The 26,602-nt window shown below is 47.7% G+C and overlaps 1 protein-coding gene across 1 annotated transcript; it reads left to right on the top strand.

Annotated features, from left to right (window-relative positions):
* The first annotated feature begins 11 nt into the window (after positions 1-11).
* MTURN (maturin, neural progenitor differentiation regulator homolog) lies at positions 12-20,565 on the top strand. The gene is made up of 4 exons (XM_080581263.1): positions 12-192; positions 2,308-5,178; positions 10,324-10,446; positions 15,990-20,565. The coding sequence occupies exons 2-4, from the start codon at positions 5,017-5,019 to the stop codon at positions 16,098-16,100; spliced, it is 396 nt and encodes a 131-aa protein (XP_080437389.1). The 5' UTR covers positions 12-192; positions 2,308-5,016; the 3' UTR covers positions 16,101-20,565.
* The last annotated feature ends 6,037 nt before the right edge of the window (positions 20,566-26,602 follow it).

The following is a 26,602-nucleotide window of genomic DNA, read 5'->3' as shown; positions in this document are numbered from 1 at the left end:
CTCCCCAGATGCCACAAGAGATTTGGAGGTGCAGTAAATATGCTGTAGCTGCGCCTATGTTAGCAAGTAGCACAGCCCGGGAGTGGAACCATAATGCAGAAGGGTGCTGAGTTTGCACTGCTCACACCGTGTGCATTTCACCTGAGAGAAATCCACTTCGTGTGCCCTTTCCGTGATGCAAACCAAAGCACGGTAAGTGGGGATGTTTGGGGCATTCATGGGGTAAGTGCTCTGCTGACCTGAGCTGAACACTAATGTGTAGGCACCCTCTGTGAACTGGCCCCCTTCCAGCTTCTCTGCAAAAATACCAGGATAAGAAGCACGTTAAGAAATATGGCTTAATCCCATGAGCATAACGTTAAGCTTTATAGCTATGGCATTAATATATGAATCATGCTGAATAATAGCACACCATCAACGAGCTGAGAAGCTCATATTTCCACAAATGTTAAGGCATGAACAGCGTTCCTATGTAGTACACACAAATAAATCTCCATCTGACGGTTAAGTAAGACACGAAGTGACTGTGGCAAATCAAAAGGCAGAGCTAGGACCAGGCTGCAGGTTTTCTCATCCTAATGCCAGCCTCGTGCCCTTGACATCAGCGCAGGGCTGGCCCACGCAGGACGGTTTCCAAACAGAGTTGAGTTACCAAACCTGTCTGACTTCCAGGGAAGAGCTTCCAATTACAGATAAATGATGGATGGTTTTTGCTTTCAGCAGCTGAGGCTATGTTGTGGGGGGACGCAACCCCCTTTTTCATGGGGTGCCCTGTCTTCACCTGGCCAAATTTAATGGCAGTCACTGCTGGTGCTCGGTTTTCCATTGCTCTTCCTCTAAAGCAAATGACCGTGCCCCTGATGTTATTTCTAGCATCACTGTGGCCCTGCTGGCAGAGCAACAGCAACCCAAGTTTGGCCAAGGTCTGGGCCAGCATCTGTGCTTGGGAGGAGACCCTCGGGGTACAACGTGCCAGATCCTGCTGTATCTGTGTCAGTTCACACCAGTGCTCACATCGGTATCTTTTTTTTTTTTTTTTCCCTCTGTAGACAATGCAGCCAGTTTTCCTCTGCTTCTGCCAGCCTTTAGAAGGAAAATAAATCTCTGTAGTTAAAATCACAAGTCCTCGTAAAAACCTGCTTGTGCCCAGAAAGCTAAGCGTCGGAGCTTGCCTGAAGCTTCGGAAGAAGTGGCATCTTTTTCAATAAATTTACATCTCTAAATAGATGATAAGTGTTGAATCAATTTCCATATGTTTAAAATAGCAGAGCATTAAGTATTCTGGCACTTCAAGCAATCAACTAATTTGGGACTGTTATGAGAATATCTTTTATACTAGTGGAGCAACTCATCTGAAAAACAGGGACAGTGCGCATCTCTGTGCCCTTTCAATATCATAAAGGACAGCAAATCGACAAGAAATCCTATTTGTTTGCCTGAGGAGGTTACGGTGTCTTATGACATTCAGGTCTTTACAAAATCAACTTCCAGCTCTTAACAAAGCAATAATAATATAACCCTGTTTGGCTTGCCTGGCCACACGACCTACACATAGCCACAGAGGTCCAACAGTAAGAGAGAGCAAGACAAGATGCAAGGGCAGAGGCTGTCCAGTGCTCTCCGCCTGGTTTCCCCCGTCCCTGCCTCCAAGCTGGGATGGATCTCTGGCCACATCCAGCTGGCTGCCTGCTGACCCTCAGACTGAAACAAAAGTCAGCACTTCGTTCCTACTGTCACGTTCATATTTGAGATGACAGTCATATTGTCATGAGCATTAAATGCGTGAAGCCTGTGCTCTGGAAAGTTTCAAGGAAAATGAATGCCTTTAAAATCAGCTGGTGTTTTTTACCATGGTACTGCTGGTCCGGATGTCAAGTGCAGCAGAGCCTTGAAAACTGCCTGCCTGCAGGGCCAGGAAGATAACAATGCATCACATCGCATTCTCCCTCACATTTAGCACACGATCTTCCTAGTCTTGAAAAACAGGGACTTGGACGAAGATTTGGGGGTTGTTTGATGATTTTTTTTTTAATTTAAGTTTTTGTCCTGGAAAAGGCAATACCACTGGGGAGAGCTTCTAATTAGCAAGTGGATTGTTCATAGCCCAGACCTTCTTCACTATTTACATGTTGATTTCTTAATGCCAAAGCAATAAGAAGTTCAGCCACTGACTTCAAAAGGAGGATGTCAGGACCCATGGGAGTGTCAGGATCTTTATTCCATACAGCTTTTTAACTAACATTTTTGGGTAGTTTAAAACTTAATTGGGAAACCATGCATTTCTAATTCACTTTCCCTCCACAACAGCTTCTTGGCTCGGATCACTCTTCACAGTTTTCTTGCTCTTTCCTCAACTCCGTTTACCATGGCGATGGGATAAGGAAAGAAAATCACAAACCACTGTCTAGATGCTCTGGAAAGCTGGGTGTCCTCAGGAGCAGGGAAATCAGGTGGGTAACAATCCGCAAGACACCAGCCAGGGATTTTTCACTTTTTACCTCGATGTTGGCTGTCGCTGCTAGATGCTCACCAGCTAAAAAGCAATCTGTTGGGCAATACTCAGCTTGAGCCCCTGGAAGACCCACCGCATTGCTGCAGTAAGACGTTTAATGCTCTTACAGACTTGATGCAAATGTGTTTGTGATGGTGAATGAGACTCTGGACATAGGAAAACCATGTTGAGAATGAGTTTGTAGCAGCAACAGTTAGGAACTTTTTGTTTTTCAAGGTCCATGGTGTGAACAAGGTCTGTGGGGGGTTAGCCATGAGCCATAATGGGACCAGCCTCCCTTACCAACTTTTTTTCCCCATGGGATTTTCTCTTTTGGAGCAAGGGTAGCAGTCTTTCCTTAAGAGACCAATCTGCAGAGGCAGCGTAAAGATGTACGAGAAGGATCTGACACAGCACAGCAATTACGGGTCCCATCTCTAATAATTTACTGGAGCTCACCCTACTGCCTTTTCTGCATTTAGATCAGCAGAAGGGTGCATAATGAGGGCCACAGGAGGACAATCGGGTTCTTAGAGCTGGTCAAGCGAATTAAAGTGAATTACTTGGCAGTTCACCAAAAGCAGACCAAAGAGGGTTCTTCAGGAGAAAAAAAAAAATAGAGAGAGAGAGAGAGAAAAAGAAAGAAAAATAATCTTGAAGGTGGCCAGTCTGCAGGCTAAATTTTTCAGATTTCAGACCTGTCGTAAAGGAGAACAGTGGCTCAGTGTTTTGTAGAGACACCAAACCTGTGCATTACCAAAATTCACCTGTAAAATGCAAGTATTTATATTTCTGATCCAACTGGCATGGCTATAGCGGTCCCGTGCTCTTCCTTCCTAATACTGTCCACACGCTGTTGAAGGGCAAAATGCCGTTTCCAGCAGGAGATAGTGACTGGTGAGCAGCATCCTTTTAGGATGACCTCAGAGCATTGCCCTGACCTCACGATGGCCTGGCTTGGGGTAATGGAAAGCCCGGGGGCTGCTGCATCCCGGAGGGAGGTGGAAGTGGCCGTGCGTCCCTGTAGTGTAGGGGAAAATACTTTCCACCATACTTTTGCCACCTCTCCGCAGCCCAGCACCTTCGCAGGCCTCCTCCTAGCATCACCAGCGTCATTATTTGTACAGCCTGCTGCTGGGGTACAGGTGGGAAGGGCAGCGAGAGCTGTCACACGTACATAAATAAATAAGCAAGGCCGCTGGATTCGAGTGGCTATGCTGCCAGACGTGACAAAGGCTTCTGCAGCGTCTGCTGCAATAAGATACTTAAAGCCTCATTCGAAACCTGCCAGCTTCCCTACCCCACAGAAGGGAGATAACGCACAATGCATTCTTCAAAGTGGCATTTTAAGGGCTAAAAAGACATTCACGTGGGGCTTTGAAAATGCACATAAATCACAGGTGCTAACACCGTGCAGGGGCAAGGCCAAGCGTTGCTCGCACCCTGCATCCTCCACAACCTTTGGGGGGGACCCAAAACGAGGTCTGCAGTGGTGGCACCCTGCCCACAGGTTGCAGGCAAGCTGACACCCAGGCCAGGAGTTTGGGAAGATTTAGTGCTTTCACCACACTTTGGAGGCCCGGAGCACAGCTCCAGGTGGATGAGAAGCACTTGGCGCCATCTACCCAGGGAGGGACATCCATAGTGCCCCGGAGCATCCTCACGAAAGCGCCGGTGCTGGGTTTTGCTGCCCTGCTTGGCCTCGTCAGTTGATTTTGCAATGGTTGTATGATGCATTTGTCACCTAACCGATGCGTGTGGTGCGTGACACCGACCCCGTTGGCTCGGCGTTGGGTACCCACTATGAAAAGCACTTAAACACCACTCCAGGGACAAACAGCAGCCGCTGGGCGGTATTTAGAAGGTGGCGTTGACTTCGCCGGTGCAGACACGTCTACCTGCTGCCGGGTCCGGGCTCCGTGCTGCCAGGTCACCTCCCCGAGCCAAAAACCCACCCAGTGCCGCGGGGATTCGTTCTTCCTCGCGGCGCAGTCGGCTGCGATGCAAACCGAAGGCCGCTCTCCGACACGCAGCTCAGCTCTCGCGCCTCGTGCGCCTCGCCAGACGTGCAGACGGCCACCTGGGACCGGCTAGGGGTCGGCGAGGGGAACCCAACCTCATCGCCAAGGCACCGAGGCTTCCCCACGTCACGGGACGGACGGCGTGTCGCGCTCGGGTGGCTTCCCAGCAACTCGCAGCCAGGAGCGCAGATCTGCTGGGCGCACGGGGGGACCGCTCCACTGGCTTTCTCTTTAAAACACAGAAAGGGGTAGGAAAAAAAAAAAATCTGGAACGACAGAAAGAAAAAAAAAAAAAAGGAAAAGAGCAAGGAAGCGGCTTTCCGGGCGTTCTCCTTCTCCGCCCAGGGCTGTTTTTGGGGGTGCCCCCCCCCCCCAGCTGCTCGTTGCCTCCGGGGGCCACCCCGGTCCCCTCGGCCGGGGCGGGGGCGCGGCGGGGGCGGGGGCGCGGGGCGGGGGCGCGGATCTCGTCCGCGGATCTGCTCCGCGGGTCTCGGGTCGCTGGCGATGGCTTTCGAGGCGCTGGCGGAGGCTGCGGAGCGGTGGTGCGCCCGCACGCCCTTCCAGCTCATCGCCGCCGAGGAGACGGAGCGGCGCATGGACTTCTACGCCGAGCCCGGGGTCTCCTTCTACGTCCTCTGCCCGGAGGCCGCCTGCGGCGACAATTTCGTGAGTGACCCGCGGGGGCGTGGGGAGGGTGCTTGGGGAGCGGGGGCGGGGGGGGGGGGTGTCACGGAGGGGAGCGGGGATCCCCCCGCTGGAAGTCCTGCCGGCTTCGGGACGGGGCTCCGGGGGGGCTGGGGGCGGCCCCGCAGGCTGCGGGGCCCGGAGCCTCCCCTGCGCGCAGGGAGAGCCGCAAAATGGAGTCCGCGGCCGGTGCGGGGCGGCCCCGCGGGCAGGAGCCGGCGATGGACCCCCCCTCCCATCCCCGGACCCCCCTTTTCCTCTGCCCCCCATCACCCGGCCCGGTGAGGCCGGGGGGAGGAGGGCGCGATGCTCCCCGCCTCGCCGCTCCTGCTGCCTCCCCCCGGCCTCCCCCCGGGGGCTGGGGGCTTGCGGGGCTGTCACGGCAAATGGAGAATGGGCAGGGATAAAATGGAGTCGGGATGACAGCAGGGCCCCCCCCCCCCCCGCAGCACCACACAGGGCCAGGGAGGGGGGGACCCGGCCGGCGGCCCCCCCCCTGTGGCAGGGGGGAGCGGGCAGGTGCCGGTGCCCTCCCCGCTGGGCTCCTGGAGGAGTTGAGCAGCAAGTTTGTGCAGAAGGAAGCAAGGGGGGGGGTCTCTCCCCTTGCCCCCGTGGGCAGCAGGAGGGCAGCGAGTCCAAAAGTGGCCCCTCGGCATGGGGGCTGCAGGAGCAAAGCGCTGGTGAGGCGCTGGTGAAGGCTTTTCTTCATCGGTGATGGCTGGGGCGTCGCGGCTCGCGCCCTTCCTGCAGCAACTTCCATCCCTGGACCCGCTCGAAATGTGCCTCGTAATTCCCTTCGTGGCAGGTGAGCGGAGGGCGATTTGACAGCTGGGCTAACGGGAACAAAGAGCAGCAAAGGGACAACCCGAAAGACCGTGAATCCCAGCGAGCGGGACGTTCGTTTGTTGTGTCAGGCTGAGTTATGAAGGAAGGGATCCGCAGCTGGCTTACACACCTGCCCAGGGATACACAAGACCTTCAACCACAGGCCTGGATGTGCCAGGGGGACACCTTGGGGCAAGGGGGACAGCCCAGCACCCGCATCCCTGCACCAAACCCCACGCTCGTTCCCTTCTGGAGATGCCTCTGCCCGGACAGGGCTGTGCCCGCTGGACCCTTGGGCAGGGATGCGCGTGAAGCCAGCTGCAGGACTAGGCTGAAGTTGTTGTTGGGTGCTAATGGTGTTGGAAATTGCAAAGCAAGCTCGTTATTTTTCTTAGACGTGCCTTGTTTCATTCTATACTGCTTGGTAATCGAGAGAACCCTCTCAAAACAAAACCTAGTCAGCTAAAAAAAAAACAAAAGCTCAAGCAGTTTCAGACCCTGCACCCATGCTTCCATCACAGGCCAATTTCTGTGGGTTTGCAACCATGTTTTACTTTTTTTTTTGGCAAATACTTTCATTCCAGGGTTGCTGCAGGAAGGACTCCCCACCCAAAGCCACCAGTAATAAAACTGAGTAGAAGGGCCAACTTCTGTCCTCTGGGGCATTATTATTTGAGGCACTTTTCTCTAGTGATAAGACTTTGAAGATAGGCAGGTAGGTGTCGTTCTTAATTCTTTTCTTGTTGATGGTGTCTCTAATGTGGTTAAGAACCACTAATGAACTGGTACGCCAGCATCATCTTTTCTGCTCCTAGTGCACTGTGAGGCTTCATGTATGGTCCCAGCTTGGCTATCTTGTTTTATGCAGTCATTTTCTTTTTCCCTTTTTTTTTTTTTTTTTTAATTTCCTTAGAAGATAAGTTTACTTTCTACATGCAATTACAGGCTAAAGTTTATTTTAAGGAGACTTAATGCAAGCCAAGGGACCGATTCTCCTTTGCACTTGAGCCTTGTTGTGTGGCCCTGTTAACATGGAGGAGAGTGAAGGTAAAAGGAAATGTAACTAGAATTCAGAGTGGCACACTTTACGGTCTTTTTGCACCCTGTAAGTCTTATAAAGGAGCCTCACATTTAATAAGCATCTGGTGCCTGGTACCCTGTTCTCTTTCTTTATGTCCTATTTCATAATAATGTGACTTAAAAAAACCATGTAGGAGGTGCCAGAGTAGTCCATGATAACTCCCTCGTAAGGAGGAAATGATGAGCATGGTGAGTTTAAAAGGGAGGAGGAGAAAGACCGAGAAAGGTTGCCAAGAAGTAATCTGGGAGATAACAAATGAATTTTGTATAATACCAGAGATTCCAGATCACAACAATCATATAATATTAATTTCCTGAGAAGGTGTCTTTGGGCCAGGTCTTTTAACATGCAGAAGACCCGTCTAGATGCCTACTGCCATTTTCAGCACCACCTGGACACTAAAACTCTTTGAATCAGCATTTTGGATAGCTGAATTATGCATAGGTTAGATCCTGAGGTTCATGGAGGTTCATAATCCCAAAGGATTAATTGGATTTGTATAGCCATAGCCAGTGAGGGTTGAGGTGCTATTCTTTACAGCCTGTCGTTTGTTTTGTCGCCTTGTTATTGCTGGTATTCAAAGTAATCAATAAGGCAAATAAAAATACTATGACACCTTGTTGCAAGATTTCCTGCAAAATATTTTATACCAGAGGTAGTGAATCTGAATACTTTCCATTAAAAACAAAAAAAAAAGAAAGAAAAAAGAAAGCTTTGCTGGCATGTTCCACAGGCTAGAACAAGGTGGTCCAGCAAGTGGCTGTGTCATCCAGCATCACCGAATCATCCAAGGACACGAGGGGAAACAAGCCCCTCGAGGTGCAGCCCCGTGGATAGCCTCAGCTCTGTGCTGTGCACGGATGCTGAACGAAGTAACTCAGCCACGACCCTGGGTCAGCCGAGGTGGATGCTGGTGGCTGCATGGGCTTTTGTAGTGACACAAAGCAACCGTGAGCAAAACTGGGCAAGCTTGGAAAACACATACTCTAGTGATGAGGTTAATATGTTTTTTTTTAATTGCACAGCCACAGATGAGTGCTGTGGTCCACCAGAGTGCCAGCAGCCTGCTGCAAAGAGGTTCTCAGGCGCCAGGGTTTTTCCAGGAAAAGCATCTCCGTACGTGCAGTCTCACTGCCTGATCTGGCTTTCTAAGCAGGAGCTGAACCCTCAAATTGTTTTTCTTGTTTGATTTCGAGAAGCCAAAATTCCTTTTGCAGCTCCTGTGCTGCCTCAGGGCAGCACCGAACGTCCACAGCGATCTGAAGATGCAGCTGAATTTATAGGTGTTATAACTCCGGCCATTATTACGGGTGAGGTGTTTCCTTGGGGGGAGGAGATGTTGTCAAGCCATTCAGAAGCTGATTTTCATTTGTAAGGAAGCCCCTGTGTATAGCTCTGGTAGTCGAAAGAGGCCACAATTTAAACAAGAATCAGGATGTTAACACTCATAGTCATTTCATACATATAAACAATTAACGCAGGATTAGCATGAGTCATGAATTGCCAATCTGTAACATCCAGCCCTTAAATTTGGCACAAAGATTAGAACTAATAAAAAGGTTATTGCTAACTCTGCTTATTAAGAGATCATGGGCCAGACCTCCAAAATCTTGAGGCTGTTCTTACAACGCTGCAATTTTGAAGAGAGTTCATCTGGTATTTTAAAGAGGGTTCATTTGAGTCCATTTGATGTACCTTCTGCCTTTTTAGGCCATAAAAATCATGAAGCCAGATTTATTTATTTTTTTTAAGAGAAGCTCAGATTTGGTTGTATATTTATAGGATTACAAGGGCCATGGCTGTAAGATGGCTTGAAATACCATGAGACGTGTGGTATGTGTCTTTCAGAGTTGGCAAGGCTGTAAAGAACCCATTTTTATTGCCAGACTGGTAAGAGATTACTCTGGGTACATGGAAAGAGCAGAACCTACTCATTAAGACAGAGCTTTTTCTGAGCAAAACATTTTGGTATGGTTATGCTTGTAAATGCAACAAGCAGCAAAGAAAATGCAGATTAAGTGAGGTTAGTAGCGCATCAGTGACAGTTTTTGTCTTAAAGACACAACTTAGGTGGTATTAAGTCGTGTTTCCTTTAGCCAGATGTAAAACTGCATCCCTGGCAGGTGTTCGCCACTGAGCAGGCAGGCAACGTGGAAGCCTTATGTTGGGAATGGAAATGTCTGTTATTCTTGCTCTTTTCCTGAATGTTAGTTAAGCTTCAGGGTAACCCTCCCCTGTCCCTGTTGAAGCATAACTTGCTGTTTATAGCACAGTAAAAAGCTGCACAGCACTTTGGGGAAAAGAATTGCTGTGCAAAAATAGAGGTATAAGAGTCTCTAACCGTTCTTGCAGCATTAGGCTTTTCTGTTTAGCAGGCTAAGACAGTCCTGTGCACCATGTCTCCAAAAAGAAGGTCTTTAAAAGCGCATGTTAAATTGTGCTGTGTGCTGCCCTTCTGTGCAAGAAGCAGTGTTATCTGAGTTATCTGTTATCTTCCCCCGTTGCTCACCAGCTCCCTGTTTCAAACAACATCATACCAGCAGAAGAAGCATCACTTTGGGGAGAGGCTTCCCAGAGCCAGGCTGGGGAAATGGCCTCTCTCAAGTAAGAGCAAGATGAGAGGAAATATCCCAAATGGGTTTACTTGTGGCTGCCAAGGTCTAGGAGGAGCAAACCTCAAAACAAAGAGAGGAAGGGAGGGAAGTGTGAAGTGTCCGGATGTTGTGGGTGCCCAAATGGCTCTCCTTGGCTCTGTGTCCAGTCCACGGTTATATTTTCCGTCTTGTTTTCTCCTGCATCATCAGCAGAGTTAGACACCAAATTCCACCTTCAGGGTCACATAGCACTTGCACCAACACCGGGAGGACAAAGCGATGCTTTAGCTCTTCCTGAGGGCTTTATGGCAGCAGATGATGCAGAAGGAAAGAAAACCCAACGTGACTTCCAGGTCTAAGCAGGGCCAGTATCAAACAAAAACACCTCTACTTGTAAAACGTGCATGTGATTTCCCTCCCTGCCTTCCGTTTCGTGGTGTCAGTAACATCAAAGTTCCTCCTCAGAAGCTTGGCCTCTGAAACAGCCCACAGTGCAAGTCCGAACCAAAGGGGGCCCAGTGTACTTTGGCAGATGTTTACAACCTGTCACCTTATAAAACCATGTGGAGAGGTCAGCGTGGGTTCCTGTTAACACCTTCTCTTTCTTGTGTTGCTGTTGGCTTTCAGCACGTGTGGAGTGAAAGCGAGGACTGCTTACCTTTCCTGCAGCTCGCGCAGGACTACATCTCCTCCTGTGGGAAAAAGACGCTCCATGAAATACTGGAAAAAGTCTTCAAGTCCTTCAGACCCGTAAGTGCTTCTTTTTCACTTCTAAATGCTGTCAGTTGTCTGTGACTGTCAGTACAGTAGTACTGGATGGGGCAAAGCAGTTCTTCTCCTTACTTCTGCAATCAGTTGCCCATGTGCAGGGGTGTTAACACATCAGTCTCTATCAGGCATTTGCAGACTGCTTCTTAGAGGCCAGCTGCCTTCTTATTTCCAGCTATGCATGTGAGAGGATGAGATGCCTGCCTGGGGTGGGAAGCCAACTGGTGCTGCAGCCGGTGGCACACAGTCTCTGCATGGGGATGGCATCGCTGCCTCCCAGGAATGGGGCACGAGTCAGGACTTCGCACCAGAGTGATTTCCCGGTGCTGTAAGTTGGGAATTTTGCAAGGACCCCTGTGGTGGTTCAGCTTTTGCTCTTAGGATGGCTGCCGCCTGATACTTGCTAACACCATTTTAGTTAAAGCTTGGGAAGAGGACAGAGCCAAAGCTGGGTTTGATGGGGAGGGGAGCTTATATTCTTGCCTTTCACTGTTCTGTGGCTGCTCAGCTTTCTCTGTCCTTGTTTTACACTAAGATTTGGGTGGAAGCCTGTTTTTTGTCAGGGTGAGGTGACTTTGTTGGGCTGGCCGTTGTGCTCCATCTGGTTTGCCAAAGCCTCCTCTTGCACAGCCTCTCCTTTGGAAAGGACTACTACAATGCAATAATTACAGTAAATGCAATAGTCAAATACAATAACTGAAGCTTGACTGCTTGTAATTCATTAATTTTTTGACGTGACCCGGGCTGGACGGACAGGCTGGTGCAGAGGAGAGCGGAGCTTCATCACTAGGCCCGTGCTTCTTCCCTGCATCTCCCTTGATGCCTGTGGCAAAGCTGACCAAAAACTTAAGTGAACATGCAGACAGCTTCCCCTCCTGTGTTTTTCTGGCTGACTAATCACGAAGGCTGAAAATTTATCCCAAGTATTTGGAGCGAAAGGGAGTGGTGATATGAAAACACCGGGCCTCCCCACGTTGCACCCTTGCGTTGCCGCGGAAAGCCGCAGCTGGTCGACATGAAAGAGCATAATTTTAAAAAATCCTCTGAGAGACTGGAAATAAATAGAACAGATGCACACTTTTCTTAGAAAAGTCTGGAAATCTGATCCTTCAGAACAGCTGCTTGTAATTGTGAAAACATACAAAAATATAAATATGCTTCCCAGAACAATATTCGGCTCATGGATCTTCATAGCTGTTTTCTCCCACTCAGAAAAGCTGTGTCTTTGAGGAGAGACTTCCATTGGTCTAAGTAAAGAGGACTTCAAAAAGACTTAATTAAATTGGTACAGATCACTTACTTCATTTTAAACCGCATTTATTTCAGTGTAGCTTACGTTGCTGAGAAATTGGCTTCAGTCAAACCAAGTTAAGCTACTTCAGGATAAAAAGGTTCAAAGCCAGGGGAACCATTATGCTAATTCAGTCTGGGCGCTTCGTTAACATGTCAGATTCCACCCAATGATTCCTGTAACCAAGCACACAAGCTGTGGTTGAGCTGGAACATATCTTTACCAAAGACATCCAGTCTGGATGCGAAGGCCTCAGATGACTTAAAGGGTACAACACTACTGGGCAGTTTTTCTTCAAATCATTAGTTACACTCCTCTGGAAAACTCTTTTATTTATAACTTTATTTATATTTTTTCTCATTTTGCTTCTAATCTGTTGAACTTCATTGTGCTTTTGTCTGCTCAAGAATAGCATCCTCAATTATCAGAGCCCACCTGCAGACCACAAAGTCCCTCTTCATTTTCTCTTAGAGGTACCACAAAGATAGCTTATGAGAGTCTCCTTTGACTTAGTACCGAGGGGTTTGTATTGGTTGTAATGAAGCTGGTTTTATCGTTCAGTGTATGGTTGTGTGTTGACAAGTCTAATGAGAAATGTATTGACATTTTTCCTGTATTGTAATTATTAAAAACAGCTCACACATGGTAGGATAGATTTTAAGAAGTGAAGAGTGGTACAGTAGATATATAGAAACTGTTATTTTACACCATCATGCCTTTATCAGAGCAAAACCACTCTTGATCGGTATTGGGAAATTATTTCCTTAGAACTCCATTGCACTGTCCTTTCTGTGTTAGACTTGTTTTGTTAATGAAATAACCTTGCTGTGAGCGTGGAGGTAACAGTGCAATTGCAGGACATTTCTTCCCCACTATCCAAACAAACCTACTGTGAGAGAAAAGTCTAGACAAGACTTTCAAAAAGCATTGGTTTACCCATGACAGCTAAACTACACCTCTAAACCCTGCTCTAGACAAAGTCAAGCTGTTTTTTTTTGCTGGAGGCAGCAGAGAAAATGTTGGTTTCCACCGAGATGTGCCATTTGCCTTGTCACCTGTTTATTCGGGGATTTCCAAAACTACCAGACACCGAAGGGGTAAATGCAAGCGATGTTGATTTTGAGGCTGCCCCTCACCTGGATGCACAGCCCAGCCAGCTTTTGAACCTGGCTGTGGTGAACACTCCCCATCTTCCATCCAAACTAACTCCTTTAATGGCTTTTGGTGCCTCTTGAAGAATTAACACTGTTTTCCTCAGAGCATCCCAGCTCCTCCAGTGCCCTTGTCTCAGTGGTGCCATGTCTGTGCCTGGAAGCAGGCAGAGGTGTCCATGCTTCTAAGCATATCTGCTTGGAGACAAATCCTGTCACACCGAGGTATGACAGCATATCACCTCTCATATGGTATCTCATCAGCTGCTGAAGCTCTGTCTTGGACTTGGTTTATTTTTCAGTGTGTTTGTATGTCAGCTTTTGGTAGGAGGCATTGCCACACTGGTTTCACGAGTCTGTGACCTTAAAAGTACTAGGTTATTTGTATCAGGGCACTTTGAAAGAGTTAAGAAAGACATAAAAATAAAAAATGCCTGAGGGAAATGGCACTAACCTTAAGAGTTTGCAGAGAACCAGAAAGTGAGTCATAAAACTTAGCAGGATTCCTGCACTGAGTTTACCTCTGGTCTAAAAGCCTGTGTCCAAAGTGGGGAGTCTGCAGTGTAAAAGCCATTTACCCCAAGTTCATTGGATTCATATATGTCCCATTGGCCTCCCTTTCCTTCTAACAATACCTAGCAGATGGGTAGTTTGGCCAGCAGGAATAAGGAGATGTAGTTCACGCTGTGCAGCTGCTGGCTGTCCTTCTTCCCTCCCCACCACCCTCCTGTTGTCCTTCTCACCACATCCCCACCTGCCAGTTTTGCTCCCTTTGCCTATTTGGCTAATGGATCAGCTGTCTGTTTTCTTTCCATTAAAGTCCTTTCCAGTCTGCCACAGAGATGATACTTTAGTGTACAAAGTAGATATGGACTAGAAGTAGACATGAGAGCTGGTCTGGGGTCAGCTCACACCTTCATCATTTTATTGTGTCCCCAGCTTTCATCTTACCTCCTCCTGTTTTGACCCAAATGTTTGTAGAGCTCTCTCTGCACCTGATCCTTCCACCCTGGGGTCAAGATCTTGGCTGATTTGCCACTGCAGTGCAGAGACCAGTAAGTATTTAAGGGTGGTGAGGGATGGCAGAGGTGCCAAGTGTCTTGGAAAATCCTACCTTGAAAGCATCCACGAGAGAGCAAAACTGTGCCTCCCTTGGAGGAGCATCCCACCCTGTCCCCATCTGTCCTACTCTCCGTAAAACTTACCTGAGGCGGGCTGTTGGCTTTGATCCTGATGTTCGCCATGCCAGGGAGAGGAGAGCTGGGTGTCCTGAGAGTGAAAGTAAGGGGGATGTGTGAAAAACAGAGACCTGTAGGCTTGAGAGTCTTTTTGGTTTTTGCGGTGTATGTTGTGGATTTTTTTTTTTTGTGCTCGTTTTGCACATAAAAGGCTTCCAGCATCCCATAAAATGAAAATGGGGCTCTCAATCCTGTGGCTCATTTCCCTGCAAATCAGGGAGGAATTATTAGTAGAGCTGGGCAAAAAAAAATGTGATCAAAGCTCTTTCTGTCGGTTGATGTAAACGGAGAAGTACGACACACAAATCTAATTTGAATACACCAAATCAGTTGAGCAAAAATAATACTGAGGGAAAAAGAGAGAAGTCTAGAGGCCTTGCTTTTACATTTTAAAAACTGTTTTAATTTTAGCTTAAAAATGAAAGAAAGCCCCCACATCCTGAAAATGAACCGTGTCATTTCACATTCATATTATGCAGTTCAACATAAGATTTGAAAAATACGTATGCATGGGAGTATTTTTTTCGGTTTGTTCTGCTCAGAAGACAAGAACACTTCAGCTGGGGTCTCTCTGTAAGTATTTTTAAAATGCGAAGGAGGGATGTAGTCAGCAAATTCTCCTTCCATTTTGCTGCTGAGAAACCCTGCAACTAAAAAACTGTTTTTCCTACAGTGATGGTGAAGAATACATGGACCTGGAAGCTAATTCTCTGTAATTGTCTACCAAATAATTTTGAATGTTAATCATGGACTAAATTAGTTTAGATCCCTAAAAATCTGCCTCGTCACAACCTTTTTCATACTACCACCGAGCAAGCATCACTCTTGTGTTTTTTCTGGTTTTGTCTCCTTTGAGAGATAGCAGCTGTGTCGCACTCCAAACAGGGTGTTGCACACACGTGTCTGTGCTGCTCTTCCAGCCCTGGCAAGCTAAATACATAGTATTCCCAGTAATGACTGGCATGTGGTTTTGCTTGTGGATATTAGCAGCTGGTAGTATAGGATTCTAATATGAGATTTCCAGAACAGATACGTTATTTTGGTTATTATTTGGTTTGTCTGTCTTCTTAACTTCTGTTGGCTTGCCAACCTTTTGGAGGAGATGGGAGAAGTTCAAGCACTGTTATTTGCTCCTTTTCCTGTGGCAAACAAATGCCATGGCAGTGATCTGAGACGTCAGATGGAGGCATCCAAACATGGTCCAAGGAAGATGAACTGGCAGTTCTTCAGAAGCCCAAATCTAATTTGCAGAAATTTAAAGGGATTTGGGCAACTTTCATTTGAACACACAGTATTTGTTACAGAGATTGCTTCACCCAGCATGCAAGTCTTCATCTGGTGTGGTGGAGTGAAGAGTTCAGGAAAAAGCAATTAACGTGGTGAGATCCTTAGGGTTTTAGGGACACTGCCTACTCCCCACTAGCCAGTTCTGCATGAGGATGCTTTATTTTTTGGACTAAGGATGGTTACTCAACACAATCTTAAATCAAGTTAACTACTGCTACAGTATAATTATGGTTTGTTCTGAAGTTAAACCACTGCCAGGTCTAAACACTCAAAAAATTGTGATATGACCTCAGGGACAAAGGCAGAGCTTTTCGAAAGTGCTTTGCTTTGGTTTTATTTATCTTCTGGTCTCTGAGCACTTAATTTGGTGTGAGGATGCATTTTCAAACCTTTCTCTATCACATGGGGGAGAGAAAGAGAGCTGAGATTGTTATGTAATGCTGATATTCTAGGATTTGAGGTTGCCAAGAAGTGACATCTAGGTATTGTGGGAAGATTTAAAGCGAAACTGCATGAGTGGGTAACTCGCTATTACACAGTATTTTCTCTTCTTTGTAGCTACTTGGGCTTCCAGATGTTGATGATGATGCATTTGAAGAATATAACGCAGATGTGGAAGAAGAGGAACCAGAAGCCGATCACCAACAAATGAGTGTCAGTCAGCAGTAATTTTCAGAGAAGCTGAAAAATGGGGAATCTTTTGGTACCAGGTGGGATCAGGTGGTCCCACGCTAGCCTGTTCGATTTAGCACATTACATGGGGATATCTGGCTCCCAGGATAAAAGTTTAATTTTTTTTTTTAATGAAATAATAATAATCTGTGATGAGCTTTGCTAAGAAGCGACCTGAATTTTGCTCCTGCTTCAGTGGGGTTTCTATGGAGTTGTCTTGGTAGCATTCTGCCATTGCCAGTCTAGAAGTAGTTTCGTTGCTGACTGTCTCCTTGATTTGTGTTCGAGAGTAACATTCACTGACACGAATGTAGGGTACTTTGAATGTAGGAACCATGGGGCTGGGGTGCTGAGTACTCACACGTAACCTCTCGGGGGAAATCGGTGCAGAGAGTAGGTGCAAGCCGCACTTTGCTTTTTAGTTTAACAGCTATGATTTTTGACTCTCTACTACCAGACAGAGCACCAAACTTTGGGAGGTTTCTCCTGAAAAAAAAATTTAGTTTAATAGTGGTCAGTACTGCAGAAGTGCACATGAAGGCTCAACAAAAACGATGAGAAGTGGGAAATCCAAGGGGGTATTTGTGTCAGACGTGTTAATGTCATTTTACTGACACCTGAGTTTACAGGTGATTGGATTAATAACTGGGAGTAATTAGAGCTCTGGTATCAACAGTACACATCATAATGAACCTGGGTAGTCTCACACCATATAACCCAAAGCCAAATACTGTTTTTATACAAATTCAATCAATTAAATCAGCCATTGCATATCCCACTTCTGCATGAAAACCAACTTTAAGCTTCATTGTTTTTAAAACACCAGTAAATTATTACATAAATCTTGCAGCATTGCCAATTGAAGTGCAACTTAACTTGGAAGCCATAAGGGTATAAACCAGCATCTGGCTCTTAACGTTATGCTGGACTTTTTCCTCACACTGGGCCTTTGAGCTGATCTGGGCATTTCCACCTCTGTGGAGAGGAGCTAAAATGCTACCCAAGCAGGAAGGCCCCTAGTATTTTGTACCTACTTTGCATGGGTTTAAGTGGCTCCAATGAGTGCCAGACTGTGAAGATGCAGGGTCTCTTATTTACATGTCTTTTGTACTGAAAACATAAGAAGCAAAGCAATTCTGTTGTAAGACAGCTATTTTCCATAATAGATCAAAATGTTTCTAAATTAATTCCTTTTTTTTTTCCATTTTTTAATGGCAAAATGAAGGCCACACGGTTCAAAAGCCCTTTTATACAGAATTAGCTTTATAAAAAACAAAAATTGAGTGAAGAGAAAATGCTTGGACAACTCCCAGAAACAACTCATGCCATTTTGAAAACCCTGTTGGTAGCAACATCTCCTCATCCATAGACTTTTTAAAGACTTTTTTTTTTCAAAGTTACTTAAGAGAGTAAGTTTTCTTGGGCGTTTACATTTCTGATGATGGGTTGAGAGATGCATAGCACTTGATTTTTCCAATCTGGGGCAACGAACTTCCATAGCCAGGATGGTGTGCGGTACCTGATTACACACAGAAGTGTCTGCAATGCTTTAAAAGTCCAAGTTTAAAAATATATAAAAAAAAAAAAGTGGAAGAAAAAAAGAGCTTAATGAAACTTTGTACATTCTTTCAGCATGCAGGCATAAACATGATAGTTGCAACACGTTTTCTATGGACTAGTGACGTGAGAACTGTGGCAGTTCATTGTATAACACTGTACAGCAGCAATAGGCTTTTCGCTTATGGAAATGAAGTGCAAGAACAGTGGTTTCCATCCCTGCTTTAAGTCCCTAAGTTTCTGTTCCTCTCCATCTCAAAAAGATGCCATAACCTTAAAAAAAACCTTGCTTTGGGAGAAGCTTTCTCTTTGTAGCATCCAGTCCTCCAGCTGTGGCTCGTGCAAATGGAAGCAAATGGGGCTGGCTTTCCTCTGCTGCAATGCCAAGCAAGAAATAATTTACAGTAGCACAAGCTATCGATTGAATTGCTAATGAGCAGTTGAGCATTAATATGGTTGTATGCAAACATAAAGCTGTAAATTATGTAGATACGTTATTTTCTGCATTCACTAACTCACTTTTTTTGTTGGAATGCCATATGCCGTTGGAGTGACCTCTGCACCAGAAAGCAAGTGCGTGGTAGCTGGGGACCCTTCTGCAGCTCCCACCCCTGCAAAATCCCCACTGCAGCCAGCAAGATTTTGTTGAAGCAAAACTCCAGAGGGTGCACGAGGCTCGGCCCTGCAGAGAGCTGCACGCTCGTGTCCCCTGTCACGCTGCTGGGAGCCAAATGTGTGGACCCCCACTGCCGAACTGAAGCACTACCAGGCAGCACTAACAATAAACTGGAATTTTATACATAGAAAACGTAATTGACGTGTGTATTAAATGTGAATGAGCATTAATATAGAATGTATTTTATCAAAAAATATTGATTGCTTACTTTGACCAAATACATTTCTGTATTATCATGTTACTTGTTCCATACTTAACCGAACGATGCAGGAGATGCAGAACTGGCTTCATTGTATCGCAAAGTATTTATATTTTTTATTTGTATTTTATTTTTTCCTCACTCCCCCCCCCCCACTCATATTTTGAGGTTAGTAGCGTTTGGATAATTAACCAGGGGCAGCATGACCCCTGGCTGGGCTGCCAGACCGAGATACTGGGTTTGTGAACACATGCGTGAATGCTCGTGCGTCTGGGGGCTTGGTGAGAAAATGTGGGCAGCTCTGCCACTGCCTTGCTCCGAGCTTCGGGCACATCTCAGCAGCTGGTCCACCGTGAAATTCGGTGGGAGCAGAGGAGCTTCTTTGAAAGTCCCACCGGCAGGGCAGCCCCCTGTAAAAGGGTCTGTTAGTATTATTTGCCCACCAGTGTTTATGGCGCTTTTAGATCTGTGGGTGAGAAGAGGTACGCTGAGCACAGCCAGCACAGTGCGGCCTGGGGGCTCAGAAACACCAGGAATGCCAGGGGGGAGAACAGATCTCCGGGATGTGACAGCTGGCCTGGGTAGCAGGGGAAGGCATGGAAAAGCACACTTTCACGGAGGTGCCGGGATTTCTGAGACCGCCCCGACCACCCTGACAAGTATCCACTTATTGAACCTCTGCAGTGTGCAAGAAAGCTGCTCTGGACGTTACAAGTCGTGTTTTTATGTTGGCATCCTGCCTGAGGAATGCATTGGGATGGTGATGGAGGAAGGGGTGGAGAAAAGGCAAATTGAAAAGCCTCCTCCTCTCTTCCCTAGCGTTATTATTTATGATACCGTGTGGGTAGGTGGGAGCAACAGGCAGGGAGCAGAAAGCTGCCTCATAAAACGCACAGTAAAAAAAAAACTCTTAGAAGGACTTGCTCATGGTGCAGGCAGCCAATTTAAGAGAAAACATTGGCAAACTGTCTCCTCACAGAGATGCGATGAATAACACACTCCTGAGCACGATGGCCTGAACCTGACTGGGCTTCTCCAGCCCCAACTCCTGCTGTGGGCCATTTCCCTCTGCACAGTGCCTGCCTTTGGAAGGTGCGTGCCTGTGGAAATGCCACTTGGGATGGGAACGGGCAGAGTTAGTTTTCTTGCATCAGTGACCCGACCACGCTACCTGCTGCGTTTCGGCGCTGTGCCACACGTAAGGTGTGCTGAGCGAGACTTGGTTGCATGGATGGTATCTGATGTGGAAGGAAAGCTGTTCACCTTCCTACAGTCACCCCTTCAGTGTGCCGAGTGATCATTTACAGGCTCTAGGCTAGGCTTTTTTTCTCATTGCTAGGTTGTTTTACGGAAGGAAATACCTAAAGGTGCATCTGTGTTATTACAGAGCCCAGTTTCCACAGAGCCACGCAACACTGCTCAGTCCGTACGAGCCTGGTCAGAAAAGCACAGATCAACAAAGAGGGAGTTCATTTGTCTGAAGAAAAAACCTTCTTTGAATAAGTTAACTGCCAACAACAATAAAGCTGTCTGGTTTCACGTAAAATACATTGAACTTTGAAATTCCCTTTCTGTGCTGACCTGCTGCTGCTTATGTGGGCAAAGATCTGTGGTAGCACTGCATGTACAGGATGTCTGCTTGTGTTTTCGGGGGTGGCGGTGGAAACACCAGCTCTGGATTTCAGTTAATACCATTTTTTCTATTGTCAAGTTTTCCTTTACTGATGCCGGGATCAGTCAGAGCTCAGCACTTCGAGCAGAAATGGTGTTGTGCCACGCCAGGCAAAGACTGCCCTTCGTGTGCTTTCCACCATTTGTTTTCTGGCTGGAAGATCTCTGTCTCTTTGGGACTACAAAGCTGTGAAACGGGTTGCCAAAGGATGTTGCCCTTTTGTTCAATGCTTTAAAAGGTGTAAGCCTCCAGTGGAGCCCTGCATATTTTTCTGTTCCTCCTTCCGCTCCCACCACCGAGGCACCAAAGCCAACAGTGTAGTTACACCATAAGCTTGCCATTAAAGAGCTTACCAAATGCTGATGACTGATGGAGTCTTTTCTCTGTGAGAAAAATCAATTAAACAGGGGTTCTGGCAGGATAAAGTGTAGCTAAAGTATCTGTGGTGAAGAGAACAAGAGGCTTATATTTCCCGAGCAGTGTCAGCAGGGTGGGATAAACCTGGTGTTTGCAGGTGTAAGGAGGAGGAAATTATTCCATCTGAGCTTTGGGTATGGCAGAGTAATCCATGCTTTGTAGGGCAGGATCCAGAAGTGCCAGATCTTTCCATTCGGCGCAGTCTGAGGCAGTAGATTTGCTGTTGGAACATGGGAATTAGTGGTAATATTTGTGGATAAGCAAGTGTTTCAGACCTCCCAGGTCCTGTTTCTGTTTTGCACAGATTAGGGAGACATCTGTTCTAATTAAGAGACATGTAACAATGTTGAAATGAAAATCGGTGGTTCTGTTCAATTCATTTGTCTCTTTTGCTTAAACACCACACTTTTAATTGTCACTGTGACATCTCCTCACTCTGATTTAGTTGAAGGAACACTGCCAGTCGTTGCCTTTTGTCATGAGCCTCTGTCAGTGGGTTGAAGAACATTTTCCAACCCGTGGAAGAGCAAATTCTTTAACTTAGCACTTCACATTTCATTTTTTTTGGCACTTTCCATGGCATGAGCACTCTGTAGGAGGACCATGGCAGCGATGTGCCCTGTGGTGCATCCAGAGCCCTCAGTGGCAGCTCTGAAGCCATTCCTGATGGGGTGTGTGAGAAAAATCTCAATAATTTTCTTCAGACAGGATCTTCCAGGGCTAACCCCCTTCTGTTGGTAAACAGTCCGAGCAGCACAAGCCCTATGACCTTTTGAGGGACACGTGGGTACAGTGGAAGCCACTGTGGCAATTGGGCTCTGACTACTGCCCTCTTGCAGATAGAGCTGCTCTCGTGGAAGAGGTGATGGAGCCAGCCTGTCTTCAGCTACGTGGAGCCCACCGCCCGCTCAGGTCTGCTGGATGGACTTCTCCCTGCTCCAGAAGTTCAAGTGAACTTAGCAGTTTGGACAGCTGATCTCTGCTGAAATAGGCCTCAGCTGCCCTGCTCTGGGGATGGGGAGGCCCACACAAGATGGTGGCTGCAACTGGGGGCACTCTGCTCCATGCCACAGTCCAGGACTGTCCGCACTCCACCTCTCCAGAGTTGCATCACTCGTTCCCCAATTTGAGAAATCGGGCTGTCCCAGGGTTTGATGGATTTTGGCTTTGTACCAAGGAAAATAGAGCCACCGGCGGTCTGCACTTTGTGTTGTCTCTGTGAGTTCCTGCCTAATACAGCTTCTCCCCCCAAAGCTGTCACCGAGCAGAATCGGTTGGGAAATTGAGTTACACTCCCCCTTAGCAGGTCCATGTGCTGCTTTAAGGAGCACATCAGAATCAATGCTTTCTTTCTCCAAATCTTCATGTTCCTTCTCCTCTGCACAAAGATTCATGCTCCCACCACTTGCTTAGTGAGTGATGAAAGGCAATATGAGTATGTTTAACTTCATTTCCAGTGCCTAGGTGTATGTGTCTGTGCTTTTCACTGAGTAGTGCTGTTGTTGTGCAGATAAAACTGAGGCAAGATTTATGGAAAATAGTATAGTACCTTTTATTACCCAAACTAATGCAGTGGGGGGAGAAAGCAAACAAGCGTTGAAGCTCCCAGGCACTTCTGCAAGCTGAAATAAAAGTAGAAATGATGTGGGGCACTCTGCTAGCAGGTAATCTCCCTCTATAACGACCTTACCTTGCTTGTACACTTTTCTCAAGACACTGCAGCTGTAATGGTGTGGTGGAGGAGGGAGTGTTTGGGCCAGGTTTTATTTACAGCCTGTAGCAGTGCTGAAGTGCCCAGAAGTGGATGTCAGCTATGCTACACCCACCGCAGGGCTCCTTGACAGAGCGTGTGAAAGTGCTGTAGTATACGACCAGCTTTCAAGGCTTTATGCTTTGGGATTTTATGGTAGTCCCCTAGAGGTCAGCAGAGCCTAAATTTTCAATCGACTTGAGCGCTGAAGGGATGATAAAAACAACTTCACTGCTAGCCTGCAAGACTCTGCTTTTGCTTTCCTGCGACCTCAATTCGTGCTGGAGAAGAAGTCAGCACCTGGGATGGAAAGCCCTGCTTTGGAGATGGATGGCCTGAGAGCTCGACATGGAGAAAGACCATGCGGAGGAGGCTGGAGCAGCCTGAAGATGGGTGCTGGTGTTGTAAAAGTTGCACAGTGGGAGCTGGTGCCCCCCATCCTTCCTGGGACTGCAGCTGGAGCACACCCTGGACACCTCTGGGAAGAAGACCTGTCTCGTACCATGAGCAGGGCTGGTGCTCCATGCAAGGCACCCAGGAAGGCAGGAGAGCTTGCTCTTACACACTTTGAAAAAGCATTGAGCCAAAGTGTTTCACTGGTGTTTAAATGGAGAACAATAAAAGCCCCCTTGCTGTTCATTAGGATATCATCACCTCAGCACAGGAGAGAAATGTGCTTTAAAAACAAGCCTCATCCACCAAAAGGTGTGAGCAAAAAGCTTAAGCTGATGCTTAAAGGCCAGTGCTTGGTGAACTGGGGCCCCTGCAGATTAAAGCCTTGCCTGACTTAGTCCCCCCATGTACACACGGCGAGGTCTCCAAGCTGTGCGGTTGGGTGGCTTTGGGTTGAAGTGGCCGTGGAAGGGAGCCAGGGGTGCCACATTCATTGCCAGCGTGAGGCTGACAAGCCAGTCACAAACACGTCCTACCTTATCCCAGTCACCTTTCCGTGGTGCCAGGAGAGGCACACGGTCTTGGCACAAGGCACCCAGGCTAGAGGGCACTGAGGAGACCATGAGTGATGAGTCCCAACCCTGCATGTGCCAGAAATACCAGAGCTGGGACAGGCCCCAGACCAAACCCTCAACCAGCCCCTGGAAACACTTGGCCTTGCAGCCAGCAGCCTTGGAGGAGAGACTAGACATCAGCTCTATATTCACCTGCAGGACACTGTCCTTGCATGCATGGTTTTGGTGCTGGCACTACATTTCTCAGCAATCAGTGACATTATCTCGAGTGCATGTGAGCTTGCATTCACCCTTTGTACTGCTCGCCCCCTCCCAGCTCCAGCTGCACGCTAGCTAATTGTGAGTGCAGTTAGCAAAAATGGCCTCTTTCTCCCCAGTTTTTCTCCTGGTCAATGTGCCCAGGACTGTGACTGCCTTTTTCCCCATTGTTTTGCTGGCCACCCTCCAAGTGGGGCTCCATTTTTCTCTGCCTCTTTACAGACAATATGCTCAGCTCCAGCAAAGGCATTTGTTGAGAACTGAGCCTCGTGTGCTTCGTTAGGGAGGACATATTGTGCTTGAAACGCAGAGGACGCACACAGAAAGTCAGTGCCAGCTTTTATGCCATCACACCGTCTCTTCAGGTTAATAAAAGTCAGGAAATTTTTATATTGGCTCTTTGTGAAGGTTTTTATTGTTCTATCATTTCTTGTTTGCTGTCTTCCTTTTTGTCTTTGCAAAGCCTTTATCGGGGAAGGTTTCGAGCTGGCTGTGAGTCATGCAGCAGCAATGGGGAGTGGCAGCACCGGGCTGTGCGTGCCAAGCCTGCCAGTCTGGGCCCTGCTCAGGGCTCACGACAAAGGATGCTGGCAGGTCATCCTGCTCCAAATGGGCTTCCCAGCTGCACAGCCTGAGGTGGACGCATCTCTCCTGAAGCATTGTGTTGTCACTATAGCAGACCATGCCAGAATAATTGATATGAAGGATGAATTGCAAAGCACAGACCCCTGGGCCCTTTCTCACCTCCATGAAATGTCTGAACCTGAGTGCAAGGCAGCTTCATGGGTGAGCTGGAGATGTACAGGGGGATAGTGAAGTGTTTGCTGGGGCCTCTCCAGGACCTGCTGCAGCAGGACGTCCTTCTTCTGGTCCCGGAGCAGAGGTGCGTGTTTTTCCAGCTCTGCCAGATAGCAGGGGGCACCTTCTGGGAACTACTGCGGTATGGCTCTTGCTAAATTCCTTTAGGCTTTGTAAATGTGTAGTTTCTTGGTTGCGTCATCCAAAAAAAAGGGAGGGAAGGCACTACCTGCAGAACCAGTAATGCAATCACCAGCCAGGATTCATCAGCACTTGCTGAACCAACCCCAGCACATGTGAGCAGTTAATTAGATAACTGGCCCCATGCAGCACCCCTTGGAATAGGTTGCAGATCGGCAAAGGCACGTGCCATGAGCCTGGTTTTGTGCATCAGTGCACAAAAGAGCGCAAGAGGGCAAGTAGGGATAGACTGACCATCCCCAGGGGCTTCAGAAACTCCTATGAGTTGGTGGAGCTAGCATCTCAAAACTGGGAGGGGGGTGTTTTTGAAAAAGGTGCCCTCTCTGTTACTGTTGGAACCAAGCAGGGAAACACTTTTATTCCTTCTCTTGCTTCACAGGGGTGGCTCTGGAGGAGCATCCACATTGACCTCTGGCCCACAGACTGCAGCTTGAGGTGGAGGGAAGGAGCCAAGGAGGAGGCATTTGGGAGATCAGAGCCCACCTCAGTGTAAACTGTGGTTCAGGAGCTGGCGGTGCAGCTGAGGCGAAGGGAATGGAATGGGAAAGAGGAGAAACAGAGGGAGTGACACACCATCGTGTCACAGGACTGATGGAGAAGGGTCCTGAAATGCAACTGAAGAAAGCTTTGTGGCCTTGTGAAGAAGGCTTGGCCAGAAGAGGACACAGAAACGGAACAGTCACTGATGGAGACACATGCAGGCAAACAAGGCTGTAACAAGTTCCTCTGAGCAGCAGGCACTCTCCTGCACCTCTTCTTCCTCCTCACCTCCCCAGCATGGTGCTCCATGCCTGGTCCTGCACAGGCATTGCTGCAGCCCCGTGGCTGAAGTTCCCCGTACCTTCATGCACATTCTCACCTCATCCATTTGCATGGTTCATGAATTTACGCGTGGCTTTCACCACCAGCTGTTCTTTCTGAACAATAAAATCATGTTTTCCTTCCTATTAAAGTTTCTTTCCTGCCACTGGCCCTGTGGTGTGGCTGTTTGTACGATGTATGGCAAGCCTTGCCTATAGATGTGGGACCTGCCCAGGCCTGCAGCTCCTGGTGCTCACCCAGGCTGAGACCTGGGAATTAGTGGGACAACAATGCTGAGAGTTATTGCAATCAAGGCAAAAGTAACGAATGCTGCCGTTCAGTCACCTGCAGTGACTTGACACATGCTGTTGTATTGAACGTTTAGACAAGCAAGGGTATTCCACAAGAAGTATTACAACCTCAAGTCCCCAGTCGCCATGTAGAAATGTTTTTCTTATCATAAAAGTGGAAGGCCTACTGGATAACACATTTCTGAGCACTGCCACTGAAGCCAGAATGTCCAACGGGTGGCTCGTACAGACTTTTGTGTCCTTGAAGCTCTGCCTCAATAAGCTGCTCTCTGTTGCCTTTGCAACTGAACAATTTCAAGCAGCCTGGGCATGCCTTGTCAAACTTGTGCTAGTGCCTGATGAACGCACTGCTCAGGTTAGCACCCAGGGACTGTGGGATGCAGGGAGGGGGCAAGGAGACTCCCCGTTGTGCTTCTACATGGCCCTAGCCATCAGTAAGCAGTACCTCTGATGGCCACCAAGCCTTGCAGCGTGTGGTAGCAGCAGCGTACACAGCCATCACAGGTCAGACATCAGCAGGAGCCACCGCCTGCATCCAGAGAGCAGCAACATTGCCTGTGGGGCCACAGCATCCCATTAGGACTTTGTGAGACGAGGCAGCCCCTGAGAAGCAGAAGATCACGGGAAGCCAAACAGGGCTTGCAGAGCTTGGCCTGCTGGAAGTGCAAAGTGGGCCCTTCTGGCTATTTTCTCTTTCGTTTCTTTTTGGTACCATATGAGAGGCTCCATGTGAATCAGGTCTGACTCACCCGTGGAGGAAAACCCTGCACGGGGAGGAAACAACAATCCACTGACTGTTTCTGTGTGGAAGCAGCAAAAGCCTCACATAATATCCCTCCTGTGCTGTGACTGCATTCCTTCAGCACCACGTGAAGTGCTCTTGCGTGAGGG

Source organism: Anser brachyrhynchus (genome assembly GCF_964034855.1).
Source record: "Anser brachyrhynchus genome assembly, chromosome: 2".
In the NCBI taxonomy this organism is placed as follows: domain Eukaryota; kingdom Metazoa; phylum Chordata; class Aves; order Anseriformes; family Anatidae; genus Anser; species Anser brachyrhynchus.
Note: the sequence above shows the minus strand (reverse complement) of the source record. Positions and strands in the feature narration are given on the sequence as shown.

What these genes read in the sequence shown, in the direction of transcription:
- MTURN (XM_080581263.1), top strand. Translation starts at nt 5,017, where the DNA reads ATGGCTTTCGAGGCGCTGGCGGAGGCTGCGGAGCGGTGGTGCGCCCGC. An exon ending in CCGCCTGCGGCGACAATTTC is followed by an intron (nt 5,179 to 10,323) that starts GTGAGTGACCCG and finishes GTTGGCTTTCAG; the next exon opens with CACGTGTGGAGTGAAAGCGA. An exon ending in TCTTCAAGTCCTTCAGACCC is followed by an intron (nt 10,447 to 15,989) that starts GTAAGTGCTTCT and finishes TCTTCTTTGTAG; the next exon opens with CTACTTGGGCTTCCAGATGT.